This window comes from Eleginops maclovinus, chromosome 3 (assembly GCF_036324505.1).
Source record: "Eleginops maclovinus isolate JMC-PN-2008 ecotype Puerto Natales chromosome 3, JC_Emac_rtc_rv5, whole genome shotgun sequence".
In the NCBI taxonomy this organism is placed as follows: Eukaryota; Metazoa; Chordata; class Actinopteri; order Perciformes; family Eleginopidae; genus Eleginops; species Eleginops maclovinus.
Genome location: NC_086351.1, coordinates 13,412,864 through 13,431,065, shown reverse-complemented (window position 1 = coordinate 13,431,065; position 18,202 = coordinate 13,412,864). Strand labels below are relative to the sequence as shown.

At 36.8% G+C, this 18,202-nt stretch overlaps 2 protein-coding genes across 3 annotated transcripts; one reads left to right on the top strand and one right to left on the bottom strand.

Moving 5' to 3' along the window:
- Positions 1–3,404: 3,404 nt before the first annotated feature.
- Positions 3,405–10,125, bottom strand: LOC134862443 (NF-kappa-B inhibitor delta). 2 transcript variants are annotated; one of them, XM_063880381.1, is made up of 12 exons: positions 9,987–10,125; positions 7,600–8,670; positions 7,462–7,492; positions 6,851–7,029; positions 6,570–6,751; positions 6,119–6,224; positions 5,865–6,011; positions 5,720–5,771; positions 5,432–5,589; positions 4,996–5,112; positions 4,472–4,636; positions 3,405–4,380 (listed from the first exon to the last, which is right to left on the bottom strand). In XM_063880381.1, the coding sequence occupies exons 2-12, from the start codon at positions 7,768–7,770 to the stop codon at positions 4,309–4,311; spliced, it is 1,380 nt and encodes a 459-aa protein (XP_063736451.1). In that variant the 5' UTR covers positions 7,771–8,670; positions 9,987–10,125; the 3' UTR covers positions 3,405–4,308. The 2 variants fall into 2 exon arrangements, with proteins under 2 accessions (XP_063736451.1, XP_063736452.1); XM_063880382.1 differs by having other exon boundaries at positions 7,600–7,739; positions 9,987–10,117.
- Positions 10,126–14,019: 3,894 nt separating this feature from the next.
- On the top strand, positions 14,020–18,202 carry tyrobp (transmembrane immune signaling adaptor TYROBP). The gene is made up of 9 exons (XM_063879270.1): positions 14,020–14,091; positions 14,265–14,285; positions 14,594–14,728; positions 14,870–14,923; positions 17,240–17,293; positions 17,394–17,414; positions 17,493–17,636; positions 17,731–17,798; positions 17,909–18,202. Exons 5-9 carry the CDS (start codon positions 17,257–17,259, stop codon positions 17,963–17,965), a joined length of 327 nt encoding a protein of 108 aa, XP_063735340.1. The 5' UTR covers positions 14,020–14,091; positions 14,265–14,285; positions 14,594–14,728; positions 14,870–14,923; positions 17,240–17,256; the 3' UTR covers positions 17,966–18,202.

The following is an 18,202-nucleotide window of genomic DNA, read 5'->3' as shown; positions in this document are numbered from 1 at the left end:
GAACAGGATTGCACTGCATAACACATAGGATAGAAACTGGGGTATTTTGAGCAAGCAAGCAACATTTCTGTGTATTATAAGGCAGTATAACTAAGAGACTGGTGGGACTCTTAGCGCAAAAGCTACTTTACACAAACAAAATAACAGCAGTCTTCAAATTGTAGTTTATTTTTCTATTTTGTATTTAGAATTTGGGATACACTGGCTACCCACTGCCTCCTGTTGTAGTCCGCATCCTGATAGATTTCTCCCCTCGTTGGCAGAACTCCACCCCTATGGATGTAATGTAGGGTGGTGGCCACCAGAGGGCTGTTGCATTTCTCAAAGAGGCTCTGAAGCAGTTCTGCAGGCTGTCCTGTACTGCCACCTCGGTCCATATCCAAACAGCAACCCAGCAACCTGCAAAAGATCTGCAAGACGGAGCTCTTCCACATCTCTACTGTGCAGCCATGGCCACCGCAGGTTTGATTGTTTTTTCTCTCTTTTGGGATATACATTTTAAATATGTATAACAGCTGTAAGCTATAATGATTGCCTTTGTTGAACTAAATTGACTTGTTTGGTTCCTATAGGTGTGATCATTTTGTGAGTTGTAATTTAATTTGGATGACTGTTTTATTTATTTTTACTTTATTTTAACTTTGTAGTTAATTAGCCTGCTGCATTGTTGTTTCAGACCCAGAACCCAATGTACTGCTGATTAATAGATCAGTGTTATAACGTTATTTTAAATACTTTTTTATTTTAATTCATAAATCCTCTGCTAATAAATGAATACGTCTAACAAATTATACGATATAAGTTGACCAATTCTATCTCTTCAACTGAGGAGTCTTTATTGACAAAGAGAAAAGGCTGGAAAGTAATACAGGCTGCCAGCTCAGCCACAGGGGAGTGAGGGTTCAGCAACATGCAAGCCGCATTATTGACGCCCAGATATTCAATTTGGCAAAGACTGCTTATACTAGCAAAAAAAAAGCATTTGTCCTGGTTAACACTAGATATATTTGTATCAAAAAACAGCAATCATTTCAAGAGGCTTCTTAAACTCTAAATCACCTTTCAAACACTATATTTTGCATTCCAAGCTCCCTTTCTTCTCTGCTGCTTTAATGATACCAGGGGTTTCCTGCTGCTGGCCTGTAACCCACTTTTTTTCCATGGTGCATCTTTTTTTTCTGCTGAGCAAAGATGCTGCATTGAGCTCCTCTCAGGGAAAAAAATCCTCCTGAGGAGTTTTGGAGCCAAGCCTGCAGATCTGAGGAGCTGCAAACCTGGCTGTGCATGGTGCTGAACTCAGAGTAACACTATTCTCTTTTATATCACTGACCCCACTCTTTCTTTGCAGAAACAATGTTTCCAGACAGAAGTGACTTTGATTATGGTAAGATTTACACAATCTACTATCAAAAATGAAAAGCCTGTTAAACATATCAAATGATGTTCTTTTTTGCTACATGTTATTTACAATGTTTCAGGTTCATCATAAACTGCAATAAGTTTCTCTCTTGTAGATTATGATACTTTGCGGACCACGGGTGTCGTCCTTGCTGTAATCATGTTTGTCGCTGGCATTTTAATAGCCCTCAGTAAGTTCAGACTTTCTCTCAATTATCATTTTAATAAAGAGGCTTTCTCACATTATGCATAAGCACATTTTCACTGTTACTAATCTATCATTCCTCAAACAGGTAAAAAATTCACAAATTGTGTAAAATCCTCATCCAAGTAAGAATTGTGCAAGGCTCAGTGGATGATTCGCCTGTGCATGTTGTATGAATTTGACTCAAATGGGAAAACCCCGCAAATGTATATAAGAAACCTTTACAGTATTGTTGTTTGACTAAAAATGAGTTTTCCACAGCTTTTCCTATCCCTGCTCTAGTTGCCTCTTCTCAAAAAACCCTTTCCTTTTCTGCATACCAACCCCAAAACACACTTCCAACACATTAAAGAGTCTTTACCCTGTATGACAAATCACATGTGGGTAGTGCTTTGATGATGTCCTTATCGCAGTGCTTGCTCTTTAAACCACTCTCTGTATGTGTTGGTAGTGAGTAGGAAGTGTATATTTATCTGATATAATCTGATTGCATGACGCTTGTATTGCAACATGAGAACAAACACGAGTGCTGCTGTTTGAACTGAACAAAAATCTGCATTTTGGCCCCAAGACACACCTCAGTTACCTCAGAACCCTGTGGCTTTAACTTCCTTTGCTATGTTAAAGTTGTGGCCACTGTTTCATGTTTATATCATAATCAGCAATTTTGATGAAGTCATTACAGTACAAAGGTTTACTTAGTTCCTCATTTTTTATTGCAGGTCCAGCTTATCTGGTACCCCGGTTCCAAAGACAGAGGGTAAGTTCACTTCTCTCCTCAGGATCTTTTTATACTCAATAATGCTGACTTTCACACTGCAAATCGCTCTGTTTTGTTACCTTTTCTTGTGCAGTGCCTCCTCAAACTGTATAGAAACTACGGTGTATACTTGGAAGGGAGGAAGTCATCACAGGAACCATGCCACGGAAGACACACAAGAACTGTTATGGCTAATATATCTCTGCCAACTGGTTGGGCATTTAAACAAGGTTTTACAACACATCATAGCCTGGTTTCATCTTGTCTCCCTCTGAAGTGTATAGAAAGTCTTACAATAAGTGAACAAAATTTCTATCTAAAGATTGCTCGGTATTGTGTGGGGTTAAAAGAAAAGAAATGCTCCCGTAACACTTGATAAGGCATCCTACTTAAATTGAATAAAACAAATGCAAAACAAATGTCTCTCTTCCTCACAATACTCGGTAAAAGAACAAAATCAAGAGCATGATTACATATTTATAGACAAAATCTCCAGGTCGAAATGTGGAATTGCATGCATTAATTCATTGTTACAATTGTGTTTTGCCTTTATTTTATATTTTTCAGTTTGCTTTTATCATTACAGAACAACGAGAAACACATGGCCAAATATAAAATGCTAAAATGAAATATATCATAGTATATTAATATTATTATACCTGTTTTATTTTCGGTAATGCTGGATAAAAAAAAAGCCAATGTTTCAAATAAAGATCTCCTCTACTCACCATCATTTATCATTGTCTTTAATGTTGCTTGAAATGATCATAAGTGATCTAAATATGATGTAGATATCAGACAATGTAATTATCATAATGTTGTTTAATCATCATCTATCTTTTGTGCTTTACAGGTATCTTGCATGAATTAAAAAAAGTGAGGCACAGCTTAATGTAAAACTGGTCAAAATGAAAATTGGGCTTAGAAAAAAGTCCTCTAGTGGGATAGTGTATTTGCTATCCCTCTAATTTCAATCAATAAATATAATGATAATATTCTAATGGTTCCCTTAACATCAAAACATTTACATGGAAATTGAAATACAGTGTTATTGTATTTTATTCATGACTCATTGCCAAAATGTACAGTTAGTCACCGCACTTACTCATGTAATGTCTCTGTCATAAGAACACTCTGTGTCACAATCAGTTTCAGATACATAATAGTTTTCACAGTCAAGTTTCTTTTTCCCCACAAAGAAAAAATGTACTTGATATTACGCACGTCGGTATGATGCATACAGAAAAATGTGATAAATAATGTGATAGCTTCTTGTCATATTTTTAACATATATATTTTTAACATAAGCACACATGCTGACTGAAATCAGAACCATCACTCAGTTTATCAATATGAAAACTTACATGATGGGGGATTTTCATGAGAATCAGAAAGGTTTCAGGGGCATTGTCCCTGAGGTCGTACAAACGATTTCATAGAAATCAACGTTAGACTGGGAGTTTAGCCTGTAAGAGAAATTACTCCACCTTCCTCAGCATCGTCTATACATTCTGCTGTTCGAAGATAACTAATGCTTTCCATTTCTGCCACTAAAAGACTTTCATTTCAAAATGGTAATCTATCAATTTGACCAAAAATAAATACACAATATTACAGTGTTACACAGTCAGATATTTAAATACTAACATTTTGTGAAAAGATATCCATGGAGGCTATCATATTTTGCAATGAAATGCTGCACCTACACATGAACACTTTGCGCTGTTTGTAAAAAAGTATTTTTTATAGACTCTAAATACATGTAATTTTAGACAAAATGCACTAAAGCATCATTTGAATAATCCAATGTGAATTATATAGAGAGCTTAATCTCCCAATAGGCCAGAGACTCCCAAAACAACATAATAATAAACTTAAATCCCCTTCCTAACAGAGGCAACTTTTCATTCCCTCCAAAGGAGGATTACATGTTTGGATTTTCAAATCATTCCTGGTCCTGCAAGGACACAATACGTCGACGAGATGAAGCACTTCGTTTCTTCAGCATGAGCTTGAGCTAAAAAATAATAAATAAATAAGGTTGTTATGGAATTGAGCAGGACTGAACTCTATGCTTTGGCTGCCTGTTAAAAGGAGGGGCGGCTCACCTTATCTCCCTCGGGCCCGATCTGCAGCAGGTGAGCTGGCTGGTCGTTCTCGAGGTTGCGGATGCTTGGATCAGCTCCTCTTTGCAGCAGCAGCTGCAGAATCTCCTCCTGGTGGGGGTTACCATGGAGACCAGCTGCCATGTGTAGTGCTGTGTGGCCATGCGCCTGTGGCGACGAAATGCGGCATGAATCAGATTGTTTACACTCAGGTATGTATACAGTTTTTGCTTGCTCATAAACACAAATACAGCTCCGGAAAAAATTAAGAGTCCACTCCAAATTTTTCTTAAATCTTTATCTCTACATGTATGGCAGCCATTCCAGTGTGTGTTGAATTTCCACACAGAGAAATTGTCAGTAGTTTATAGAATATTATAAATACATTTTAAAAAATCGTTTAACTCAAAGACATACCTATAAATAATAAAACAAGAGAAAATTATAATGCTGAAGCGGCCTCTTAATTTCTTCCACGGCTGTATTTAAAGAGTCAGTTATAAGTTTGCTGTCTGTTTGGGACTCACTTTCAAGTTGATGAAGTCTTTAATGTTTGGCAGGGGAATCCTCAGCAGATAAGTCACCAGATCAATATTTCCCTCCTTTACAGCCAAGTGCAGCACAGTCTTGTTACTTTTGATTTCCTGGAAATGCAGAATTGAAATTGATGTAAAAAAAAACCAACAGATGATTAATCCACAAGTCACACTTTGACAGTTAGTTGTCAAACAAGTAAGAGAAAAACCAAAGTGAGAGCAGGGGGAATAGTTAGTATTATGACATAATCATGGTGAGATAAACTTGGGCACTTCCCCTTTGAACCGTTTATGCTGACTGAAAGGTCAGGGTTTGAAGTATTGGACTTTGATGCTTCTGTACCTTACCGCTAACGTATCCATTCAATCATTTATTGTTACAGATCTATAGATCTATGTAAGATTTAGAAAAAGGAGAGCTGTAAACCTGGCTGAGCAGGGACGCCCCTGACTGGAGGAGCATCTGCACACAGGAAAGTTTCTCGTCAGCCATGGTCTGAAGACCAACATCTGCCAGTCCGATGCTTGGGAACGCCTTCATAGTGGCATTGTGAGAAATGGCTGCGCAGTGCAGAGGAGTCATACCTGAGGCAAAGAACAAGGCGCATGTTTGAATTAAAGCCCTAATGATATTTACTTTGGAAAACTCTGTCCAACTACAGTATAATGTATGGCTAACGTTACACAACGTTGCATTGAAACAGCATTAAGTTACCATCATAATTGCGGGCCTCCAGGTTGACAGACGGCCTGCTAGACAGAATTGCCTGTAAGAAAGGAAACATTAAGGTCAACAATTGAAAGCTCGGTTTTCTAAAGTTCTGTGATACAAATGTTATTCTGTACAGTTGCTGCTCTACCTGCAGAACCCCAGGTAAACCATAGTGGGCAGCCAAGTGAAGGGCAGTTTGTCCTTTAACATCATATGCATTGATGTCCGATCCAAATGACAGCAGATCTTGCACAATCTCTGGCTGGTTGGCCGTCACCGCCACCAGTAAAGCAGTCTGCACAAGCACATTTAACATGCAACTTTAGGAATAATCATCCTGTTTGTAATGTACATGTATTGTGTAAAAAAGAGTGCACACTTTGTAACATTTAGTGTTCCTACCTTTCCCTTGTGCTCTTTGGCATCAAGCCTGCCTATGTCCCTCAGCCTCTCTGCTGCAGCATAGGCACACTCCCTGAGCCCCTTGGCAGTGTAGATGTGAAGGATGCTGACAGAACAAGAGCACATTGTGAATTAGATTTAAATCAGGCTGGAAAATTGTGGTAATCCCTGCAACCAATTTCACACTATTCCCTTCCACAGTTGATTTGTCTCTACATTTTATCTGAATTCCTAATAATTGAGCATGAGCGGGTGATTCATTGACATCGTTTGGTTTGCTTAGTCTCTCTAGGATTACAAAGCAGCACATGTGGATCTCCCTTTTAGCTTGTGACTGAAACACATTTTTTATGGAAGTATATAAACTCTGGTTCCCACCAGAAGATATACAGAAACATATATAAACAACAGAACTCACTATTGAACACATGCATTCACTATAAGGACTCACGTGTCTCCGTCTTCATCCTGCCCTGTAGCTCTGCTGTAGTCCATCCCATTGAGCAGCATCCGGGCCTCTTCCAGCCTGGCTATGTCTATCGCCGAACCAAAACTCAGCTGTTCCGCCTGACCGGGACCCAGGACTGACCAAGACGACGCCATACTGGGATCTGCCACTGACATTGGGCCCTCCTACTCAGAAGGATGCAGGTCATAAAGGTCAACCCATCATAAAGGTATGATACAGATACAGCATGTTAATAGAAAGCCTATATCAACCAGATTTCTTACATATGGCATTGTATCTATAAATCCCTGGAGCTGCTGCTGTGTAGCATACTCAGTTGTCATTGGGAGGCTGTAGGCTGCAGCAAAGCTGGGTCCGGGATGGCTGGGGTAATAACTGTGGGTAGACTCCTGGGGCATCTGCCATGAACTCACTGCCATGTCTGAGTAGCTGCTTGATGCACCTAGAATAGAGAAGACTCAGTAGTATTTAAACTTGGTGTGGCATGAAAATGAATGATTAAAGGCTGGTGATATTCTACATTTTTATCAATAAATCCCCAAAACAGACCAAAACCACTTTCCTGTCTGTGGCTCTCAAAGCCAGTACATCTTTACAATAAACAGGTCACAAATATATACTTACATTTAAAAGAAAATGTCCCTAATCAGGAGTAGAAATGTGTATTGGCTCGGGATAGTTTAGGTACATTTGCTTCAAATAAACTGAAGTTCCCATATTCTATATAGCAAAGAAACATGTCATTTAGAGCAGCAGTGTGACTCATTAAGGATTTTTGGACAACAATGCTCTGATCATCCCCGAGGAATAAGATATACCAAGCGTAATAGAATATCACCAGACAAGGGTTGGGCAGAATGTGTGTGTGTCTTACCTGAACAAGTAAATGATTCTGCTAGAGACAACTGAAAAGGAAAGAAAGAGATAGAGAAGGAGATGTAATTCAAACAATCACATCTGTATGTCATTATCTTAAGTGAGCTGAGCATCTTCTCTGTGTGCAATGCCTTACTGTAGCAGTAGTAGTTGGGGGAGCAGAAGGTGTGCTGGCTGTAGAGCAGGAGGGGGGCACAGACGATGTCTCTCGCCTTCTCTTCTGCTCCAAGAGTTTCTTCACTGTGGGCAGAGTGGAACACGGCTTCTCTTTTGGCGCTGAAAGAAAAAGTATGACTATTTTTGTCATTTTTTGATCACATACGATGGATATTCTAGAACAAAAGCTTGAACATCAACTGTTTTTTACATTATCCATTATCTGCTGCTGCTATGCTTTTTTGAACCATATGGTCAATATAATGTTAGAGGATTAACAAGGCAAACTGTTTTGGTTTGTTTCATCTCAGATAACAGCAAAATCCCATATTTAGAACCAACGACTTAAGTTTTTGTTTGTTGCAAAAACTGAATAATTAAACAATTCATTAAAAAAATGTAAGCATTAAATTGGCATTAAACCACATGATAAACATATAGACTGACAAGTATGAGGCCATAGAAGTATAAGATATGTATTATGATGCAAGCTTGTATTTAATGTAATGAAGGTCTGAACAAATTCTTAGTTTGTTTTTATTTTGCCTGCTCAGTTTCTCCATCAAGTCATTTCTGCTCCCCTGCAAACAATGGTACATAATATCCATTATATATGAGTATGTTTTCCCCTGCTGATAACAAAAAATGTATTTTTTCCATTTACCAGGTGAGTAAAACAGGAGAAAATATTACAAAACAGAACTCTGATGTTTCCAGCTGACATGGTGACACCGTAAAGCTTATTATGTTTCCTCGACAGCTTCACCCCACACGTGAAAGATTAAGTGATATTTCCACCCTGTGTATGGAACTGGAGATAAAAGATAAAGCTCTGAGATACCTCCTCCTTTAGGAAAACAGAAAAACCAGCAAAACCAGACAGATTCATCAGAAAACCTTGAGCACGGGATAACCACTGCCCTTTTTCTATGACATGTTCCTGTCTTGCTCCGTTACGCTAACAGAACCACATCTTCCTGCCTTTGGTTTGTCACAGGCACGTCACCTCCACACGTGTAGTTTCCTTGTGCCTTCTAATGCATCTACATGTCTTAGAGAAAGAAGAAGAAGGGACATGTTCTTTTGTCATTTGTCAAGACTGCTCTCTTACCAAAGGCATATACAAAGAGGGTTGACTTCCTTAAACAAAATATGCAAATTCCACCAGTGAGAGAGTAGTGTGAGTTCATGGAATTGAGATTTCTGTCAGTTTATCACGTCTTCTCTCTCTCTGTCTGACTCTAAAATCCACACTTCTACATTCAACTGTCCTAAACAAAAGGTCTGTGTGCAATCTGCCCCCACCACACAATAAAGGTCACTTCAGAGAGTAAATTTCAGTGACGCTAAGTTTCATTTTCGACTTCAACCTGACTCATCTGATCTTTACCCCTAAATGCCACCTATGGCCTTTTTACAGATGATGTAATGCTGCAACATGCAAATACACATATGTGTTAAACAGTAAATACCAGCTGATAGAACTAAAAGAGAAACTATGAGAGGATAGTGGCTTTTAATGCTTCCTCTAAGAGTTAGAGGACATAGGCAAAAACACACAAAGATGTTGGTTACTGCCCCCACACGACATTGGGCTATTCTGTGCTATATTCAAATAAGTATACTGGAAACCCCTGGACATTGACTCATGTGCGTGGGAAGTCGGGGATTCCGACAACCTTTCTCTTTTGGCTCGCCATAGATAGAAACAAAAAAAGCAGCACAGGGCCAATTTCCTCATTTTGTGGTTTAACAGAACCCAGCAAGCATTTCAAAATATGTGATCGCTCAAGCCTGTGCCAAAGAGGACACAAACTTTTTGCTTGTCTGGCAATAATTTAAAGGGGAAATGAAACAAGCCTGCAGGGGTGGGGGGCGTATTAGGGTTTCCCCAAATGATGTCCTGACTCTTGGATTCTCCAGAATTAAGCCGTCATTCAAAGTAAACTGAAAGAAAGCCTTAGGGTATCTCTCAACTGCACTTTTCCGTAGATATGTGTTTAATATTAAATAGATGTATTTGCTATGACACACAGTTTAATTTTAAAACATAATTAAAAAGGTCAGTCATATTTAGAATACAAACTACCAAAAAATGTGAAAACAAAATCTATTTGTTGATGTTCGAGGTATAGCTATGTTATGTTAGGCTTTAAATATAATCAAAGTTTAAAAGACTCTTCATTGTATTGCTGCCAATAACACAATGACGAATTAATAAAAACTTAACATATTTAAGTGTATGTTGTCCAGAAACTTAAAAAAGTAATAGTTGTCAACATTAAAACATTCAACATTAAAGTATAAAGCTGCACTCTAATAACAATACCAGTGATAAAATGTTCTGCCAAAATTAAAAGTACTTACATTTATCAAAGTGCATGTCAGAAACGGTTAAGCTTTGAAATCTGTAACAGGTGGTCTTCTCTGTCACCAGTCTGTTGAATGGAGTGATTTACAGCGCCTGAGGTATCTGTGATGTTCTGTGATGAAGTCTGACGGGGTTGTTGTCTTAACGCTGCTGGCTTGTATACACAGAGCATGTTGTTCCCCATCGCCGCCCCCAGCTGTGCTTCAGGGCACGCCCTCTGCAAAGGGGAAGCCACACACTCTGTTATGTCAAACAGAGTAAAGACTGAAATATGATGAGATAAACAGTTATTAACAGTGGTGTAAAGTTACCTAGTACATTTATTCAAGTACTGCACTTAAGTACAATTTTGAGACACTTACTTTACTTGAGTATTTAAATGTGTTGTTGCTTTGTACTTTTACTCTTCTACAATTCAGAGGTGAAAAGTGTACTTTTACCCCACGACATTTATTTAATATATTTAGTTACTTTGCAGATGTGGGTTGATACTGTGAAAAACAATTAACACTTAAATAAGGCTTTAGTTACACCTGGAGTAAATTCAAGTTAATCCAAACCAGCCGCACCTTTACAAGCTTTGATAAACACTTAAATACATCAGTAATTCAAAATATATGATATATATTATTTTGAAATGTGCCAATCTGCATACTGAGTATATAAGTAATAATAAGTACAAGATCTGAGTACCCCTTCCAATCTGGTTATTAACAACAACTAATACAATTCAAACAATGAACAGAAGAGATCAATCATCCTTTAGAATAATGTTGAAAGAAGTAATAAGATAATATAATTAAAATAAGGAATACTATAATGTGTAAGATTTGAAAGTACAGATTTCATCAAAATTGTTTTTGGTATCAAATGAAAAAGTACCTATTATGCAGAATGGCTCCCATCTATAGGTTTTTATCTTAATATTGATAGTAACACACACTTATAATACAAGTGTAAATCACCTGTTCATATACTTCAACAAATGCATTGGTTTGATTTACATCATTTTATCCTATTGTGTAAACATATTATCTAAATTAGTCAGTGAGTGAGTGAGTGAGTGAGTGAGTGAGTGAGTGAGTGAGTGAGTTAGTTAGTGAGTGAGTGAGTGAGTGAGTGAGTGAGTGAGTGAGTGAGTGAGTGAGTGAGTGAGTGAGTGAGTGAGTGAGTGAGTGAGTGAGTGAGTGAGTGAGTTAGTTAGTTAGTTAGTGAGTTAGTTAGTGAGTTAGTTAGTGAGTTAGTTAGTTAGTTCGTTAGTTAGTTAGTTAGTTAGTTAGTTAGTTAGTTAGTTAGTTAGTTAGTTAGTTAGTTAGTTAGTTAGTTAGTTAGACAGACAGACAGACAGACGGACGGACGGGCGGACGGACGGACGGACAGACAGACAGACAGACAGACAGACAGACAGACAGACAGACAGAGAGACAGGCAGACAGACAGATAGACAGATAGCTTGATAGATAGCTAGATAGCTAGCTAGATAGATAGATAGATAGATAGATAGATAGATAGACAGATAGACAGACAGACAGACAGACAGACAGACAGACAGACAGACAGACAGACAGACAGACAGACAGACAGACAGACAGACAGACAGACAGACAGACAGACAGACAGACAGACAGACAGACAGACAGACAGACAGACAGATAGATAGATAGATAGATAGATAGACAGACAGATAGATAGATAGATAGATACTTCCCCCGCTCATATAGTAATTCAACTTCATGCATTGGTTTGATTTACATCATTGTATCCTATTGTGTAAACATATTATCTAAGTCAGTCAGTCAGTCAGTCAGTCAGTTAGTCAGTTAGTTAGTTAGTTAGTTGGTTAGTTAGTTTAAAGGGTACATAGAAACAAATTGGATGAGCAGCAAAGGAATTAGATAAAGGAACTTGTTCATGTTCTAAGATTTCTATTGTTTTTCCTTTAATAAAAATCATTACATTTAGACTCTTTCTTACGATCTTAGTTTAGTTTGTTCCAAAGGTAAATCCATGGACATAAACTGTATATATATAATTTTAACCTTTTGAACTTTGAACTATTGTATTACTATTATGAATATGGAAAGAAATTAGTGAGTTAGCCATAACTATACATGACTAAATTACAAGTTAAATTCCTTTACAAAAGCATTTACTTTCAATCACATATCATAATTTCGATTTCCTATGAATATTATGAATTTGTAAAGTGACTAGAGCTAAATTGTAAAGAATAAAATGTTTGTATTCTTCACATTTCTACAATTCTCCCTGTATGACACATTCAGAGTTGCTGATTAAAATAATTATTTAAGATTTGAGACAATATCTCACTTGTTTTTTTCATGTTCAGTTTTTAATCTGGATGTTTGTCATAAATATGTTTTATAAGGTATCAACAGTACATAACATTATATTGTACATTTTTATTTCATATGTCCATTAATGAACACTATTTATCTTTCACATTGTTTGTAAAGACCCCAATCTAGACATCAAACCTGTAATATTTAACATGAGACTGGATGCTGATTAAAAAAAACAGGGGATATAATGAAGAACAATGTACGTGAAACTTATTTTAGTTTCAAAGGCATTAATCTGGAAAGTGAATCAGGCTTTCTATAGAAGCTTCACAGCTCCATCTACTGTCACAAAGTGTATGAGATGTTCTCAATTGTAAAGTTGAATCAACAGAATAAAATCATGAAAACACAAGTTGACTGCTCCCTTGAGGAGGATCATGGTGTTTTGTCAGGATTAATTTAATTGAGGCATTTTGTTGGTATTTTAAAGTTTAACTCTGTTTACTGTGTGGTTTTGTGTCATACTGAATATGCTTGCGTTACAATTTATGTTGATTGTTCATGATATGTTTAATGTCTATGAATTGTAGTGGTGTAATATAACTAACTATATTTACTCAAATACTGTACTTTTACAAGTTTTATTTTTAAGGTATTTGTACGTTGATTGATTAATTCCTTCTATATTTCTTGCTACTGTTCTATATTTTGAAGCCCGATGTTGTACTTTTAACTCAAATGCATTTATTTTTTAAGTTTTATTTTATACTTATTTTGTGGGATAAGATTATGAATTCAAATTATAAATTATGCATGTTACAAAACAACCAAAGGCAACATTTACAAGACAAACATATTAATGTGGCAATAATTATAAGCCAGGGAAGTAATAAAGATGAAATGGATCAATCTACTGCATACTCAATATTTACCTGAATTACTTATTTATGATTTTATTTAATCTGTGTGTGAGTATAAAGTCAAAGACACACTTCTCTTTGATATTTAAGTGTGTTTTATTCTATCATAATGGCTCTTTCACCATCAAATAATGCAAGCTGAGTTTAAACAAAACAAACAGGCAGTGTTACGGCACCACAGAGGGAGAGAGGAAGAGGAAGGACGTCCGCCCTCAAAAGTGAAAACTAATGGAAAAAGAGAACCAGATGATCTTTTAGATTCAAGGCAGCAGATCAGCCAAACGAGGACAGGTAAGAGAATCTTAAATCATGTCGATTTACTCATCCTCATCCACGACTTTTTGCAATTCAATGTCTGTCAAGTCTAATCCAAAAAATGTTTTATGTAGTTTGAGAATAAAGATGCAACAAGAATCTCTGGGTGGAAAACTTAATTTTGTACACAACTTTGAGTGTGTATACAGAATTTTTCATTAAACACCGCTGAGAGAGCTTAGTGTATATGTATATAGAAGTGATTTTAGAGAGCTCATGTAAGAATTTTATGAATTCCTATTGTCTATTTCAGTTTCTGTGAAATGACTACGCAGAAGTGTATGATTTGTGTTGTTCATTTAGTATTGCAGAAAAAAAAAACCTACTGTGTCAAACCGTTTAGGTGATATAGCTTTGACACTGAAATCAAAATCAATAATATGTCAAGAATATGAAATTATAACACAACTTGTAAGTGTTTATCAAATGCATGTTTTTGTAATTGAAGTATGTAACACACAAAAAAAGTTTGTTCTCCTTTTGTCTTTCAGAAATCTCACAACTGAGTTGACATACAATGGCGTACAACAAACCCTTTATAACTGTCCTGTTTTTTCTGTGCAGTAAGTACATGTTAACATATTTTTTCTCTCACATGCAAAAGGATGTCTTGCACAGGAAAATGAAACCACTAACATTTTGCACGTCGGAAACTCTGAGGTGTTGCTGCATGCCATCAAAAAAAATAAGCAAAATCTCTGGTGTTACATTTGTTTGTCTCTTTTCTTTCTCTAAGACCTGGCTGTGGCACTAACTGGTATGTACAACAAAAGGCAGACACAAACAGAACTCTGAAATTAAATGTTTATGAATCTTGTCATTTAATAAAACAAGCAAAACACAAATCTAAAGCTACAGCATCACCTGATGACTAATTTTTCCCCCATTCAGTCTGGGTTTAAGTCATCCATCCTACTCTTTTGTGTGTGTGTGTGTGTGTGTGTGTGTGTGTGTGTGTGTGTGTGTGTGTGTGTGTGTGTGTGTGTGTGTGTGTGTGTGTGTGTGTGTGTGTGTGTGTGTGTGTGTGTGTGTGTGTGTGTGTGTGTGTGTGTGTGTGTTTGCCAGAGAGCACAGTGTCTTGCTACAGGATCGAGCCGGGGACAATAGCAGGCATCATCTGTGCTGATTTGCTGCTGACCCTTCTCATTGTCATTGTGACCTACCTATGTGCCAGCGTAAGGAGTAAGAAGATACAAAATGGTGAGGCACTAAGGTTTAACTATGTTTTTGTTGTGTGAACATCTGGATGTTGTGTGATTCAGTAAATACAGTGTGAATTTGTTATATTTATATTGTCAAATACTAATTACTCTATTTGTGTCTTTCTTTTCATCATCCCAGCTCACAAAGTGTATATGAATGTCCGGGCAAACTGCAAGAGCTGATCTAAAGATGGTGGGGTACTTCCTGAAATTCTGTTCCTTAAATCCTGTTTTAAGAAACTGAACATTATATGAATTTAACTCTTTTTCAATAAACACCATTTTTTAACACACATTTCTATTTTCGTTAATTACACATATAAAGAGTACTACATTTAACACACACATTTCGCAAAAGATTGCAAAAATGTTGGCACTCTTACAACAGCAGCACCCTCTGCAGTTGTCTTTTGGCATCAAAATGTCTAAATACTGTAGTTTTAACACTTTAGGCCCCTCAAGGGGTTTTCTTTTAATATTTTAGTACGAAAAATAAAATAAAATGATTTTAAATAGATGTTTTACAGTGTCAAATTTTACAAGACACCAAATGGGTTGCATTTAAATCAATGCTGATCATATCATAATTGCACATCAGTACATAAATAAATAAAATAGAACACAGGAAGAGCACTTTTTGTATCTCGACTAAACACTAGCACTGTGCCATTGTATGTGTTTGATAAGCAACATGGTGTTTTCTGTTTGTCAGCTTCATTTTTACTTCGCACTCACAAATTCTTCTTCTCATCTTTTTTATCACTCTGTACCAAAGTGACATTTGAGCAGTGTGACTCACACAGGACACCTTATTAGATAATGCATGAATGCTGTTGTGTCGCGCTGTGTGTTAAAGGTGATTGTGTGGTCAAACTGCTGCCTGCCATGTCAGTGAAACACTAATAGCATCTTGACCAAATTTAATATCTTTGAAATTTTAGTCAAAACTACCTCTTCTGTACGTTCCCAATGCTTTAGTTTATGCAGTGGAAACACTCAAAGGGAAAAAAGCCTCAAGTGTTATTTCCCAGGTATGGGATGGGGTTAGGAGGTTAAAAGCCAAACCACTTCATTCTTTCAACAGATTTGGAAAGATGTTGCAGGGTGGTGGCGCATGAGGAGTTTCCCCCGGCTCGTTATATCTCAAAGTTGGCTGACCTGATTCTGCATGATTGGACTTCAATGCATCTTTTGATTCCACTGCATTTTATGTATACACTGTTGTAAGCTTTAATTCCCATTTAGAGAAAAATGTTCTCATGTTCTGGTATCTGTTCCAATGATCTGTGGAGTGCCTCAAATTCCGGGTTCGATTCTGGGACGATGCATTCATCTTTTATCTACTTCTTTGTGGACTATAGTTTATCTCACTTTGGAATCCAAAATTGCATCACACTTGTTGGATTTTTTTCAGATTTCAGATTTTCTGTGATACTAATCAAAAGTATTTCAGCCCTCATCTGGGAGCATCCAAGACTCAGTCTGTAAAATAACAAGGTCACTGTTCCAAGTCCAGCTGATTCCTTTTTGATCAATTATAAGATATTAAGTAAAAACGCTTTTTGGTAGCCAGCTTATTAAACATCAGGTGGGCGAGTCATTCACTTTCATGTCATTAATAAGGTCATCAAAGGTGATTAAGGGGTTTAAAATGTTCAATCCTGTCTTTGACTATAAATATTAATGAGTTGATTTACACCTTTTTTCCAGAAGGTCTATTACCTATAAGAGGGAGATTTTTAGGAACCATAAAAGCTAGAAATATCATTAATAATTTTGGAATAATTTTCTACTTCTTCTTAATTAAAAGGCATACATTTATTTATGTTGAAGTGTTTATGTTTTAATAATCTTATATATACTTTTTTAAATAATGTACTACTTCTGTTGAGTATTTTAAGTATTTGTTCTAATGTGCTAACCATTTGAAATGTTCAGCCATCTGTATTGGAACATAAAAGAAGCAATGAGGGTGTATGCTTTCATTTTGCTGACAGGACATCAGCATTGGAGATAAACATGTGGTTTAACAGTGGCTCACAGAATAGGTAGCAGTGACTGTGGCCAACCTTCCGCTGTTAGGTCATAAGGAAGTGTTCTATTTGGTGGTATGATGGCATGCATTTCAGCAGAAACTGTGTGAAACTGACCGCATACACCTCCTTATACTCTTAAAAAGTAAAACAGAAGAACTGAATCTTTAATCAAACGTGACAGACTGGAAGAATTGTCAGTTATATGTTTTTCACCTGCCAGCCTCGCATGAGTGGGAAAATACAGAGAAACATCAGTTTCCTTTCCTCTCAGTGGACACCCTCCTCCCCCTGTTTATGCAGTCACATTCTGATTAGCCCTCACACGGCAGCTAGTCAGGACAGTTCTACATGAAACCTTGTACTGTACCCTGGCTTTTAACATTTTGTTTATGGCTGCATCGACAAAGCCATTCGAAAGAGAGCTGTGTGACCTCTGGCCCTCAATCTCAATCTCTAATTTCCTCTCTGCCCAGAAACCAACATAAAGAAGATGTCTGACGCACTTTGTATCGTGGGTTCATTTTTTGGTGAGTGGTGTTCTTGATGTATTTTTAACAGTGAATAATGAAGCAATTAAGGCACAGGCATTGTTGTTATTAACTAAGGTTTAAATCATTTGTCTTTCAGGATCCACAGAAGGACAGCAAGGTATCTAGTTTTAACATTTTCCCATGTTTTTCTATTTTGATTTTGTGTTACAACTCTATATCTTTGCCCTTTTTATAGATTGTGGTTCTTGTTACCTGATAAATATGGGCTCTGTAATTGGCATTATCGCCTCTGACATCCTTTTGACCATCTTCATCATGATTTCTGTGTTCTGCTTTGCAACTCATCACAAGAGAAGGAGGCAATGGGATTCTCATGATGGTGAGCACTACCTTTATGTGTATTGCTGCTCAATTTTGAGTATACTTGATTATATGATATGGCAGACAGGCAGTAACATGACCCTTTTTAACAGGAATAAAAAATCTACCAACATCAGTTTCAAAGAAAATGACTACAGAACTCACGGAATCTCCCTACCAGGTAAAACAGAACTATGTTATTATGTAAACCTTAGAGATACTTAAAATTAAAACTGGCATATCTTTATATAATATGTGCTTACATAATGAATTGTTTTGGCTTTTCTGTAGGAGTTACATGGAATCCAATCAGATGTGTACAGCGATCTTCAGCAGTTTAGGAAATAAAACTGATTCTGAAACAAAGGAACTAAAAAAACAACAATACCTTAGCAGCAATCTATAACTGAAACACACTCTTCTTGTTCCCTTAAACTCCTGTTGCTTTATATGTAATAACATTGTATATTTATATGATTGCATGGTTTTTGAATTTTATGTGGCTTTTTCGTAAATCTTAAGCTAAATGTATTTGTATTCAACCAATTAAACTACATTTTAAAAAACAAGAAAATGATTAAGATG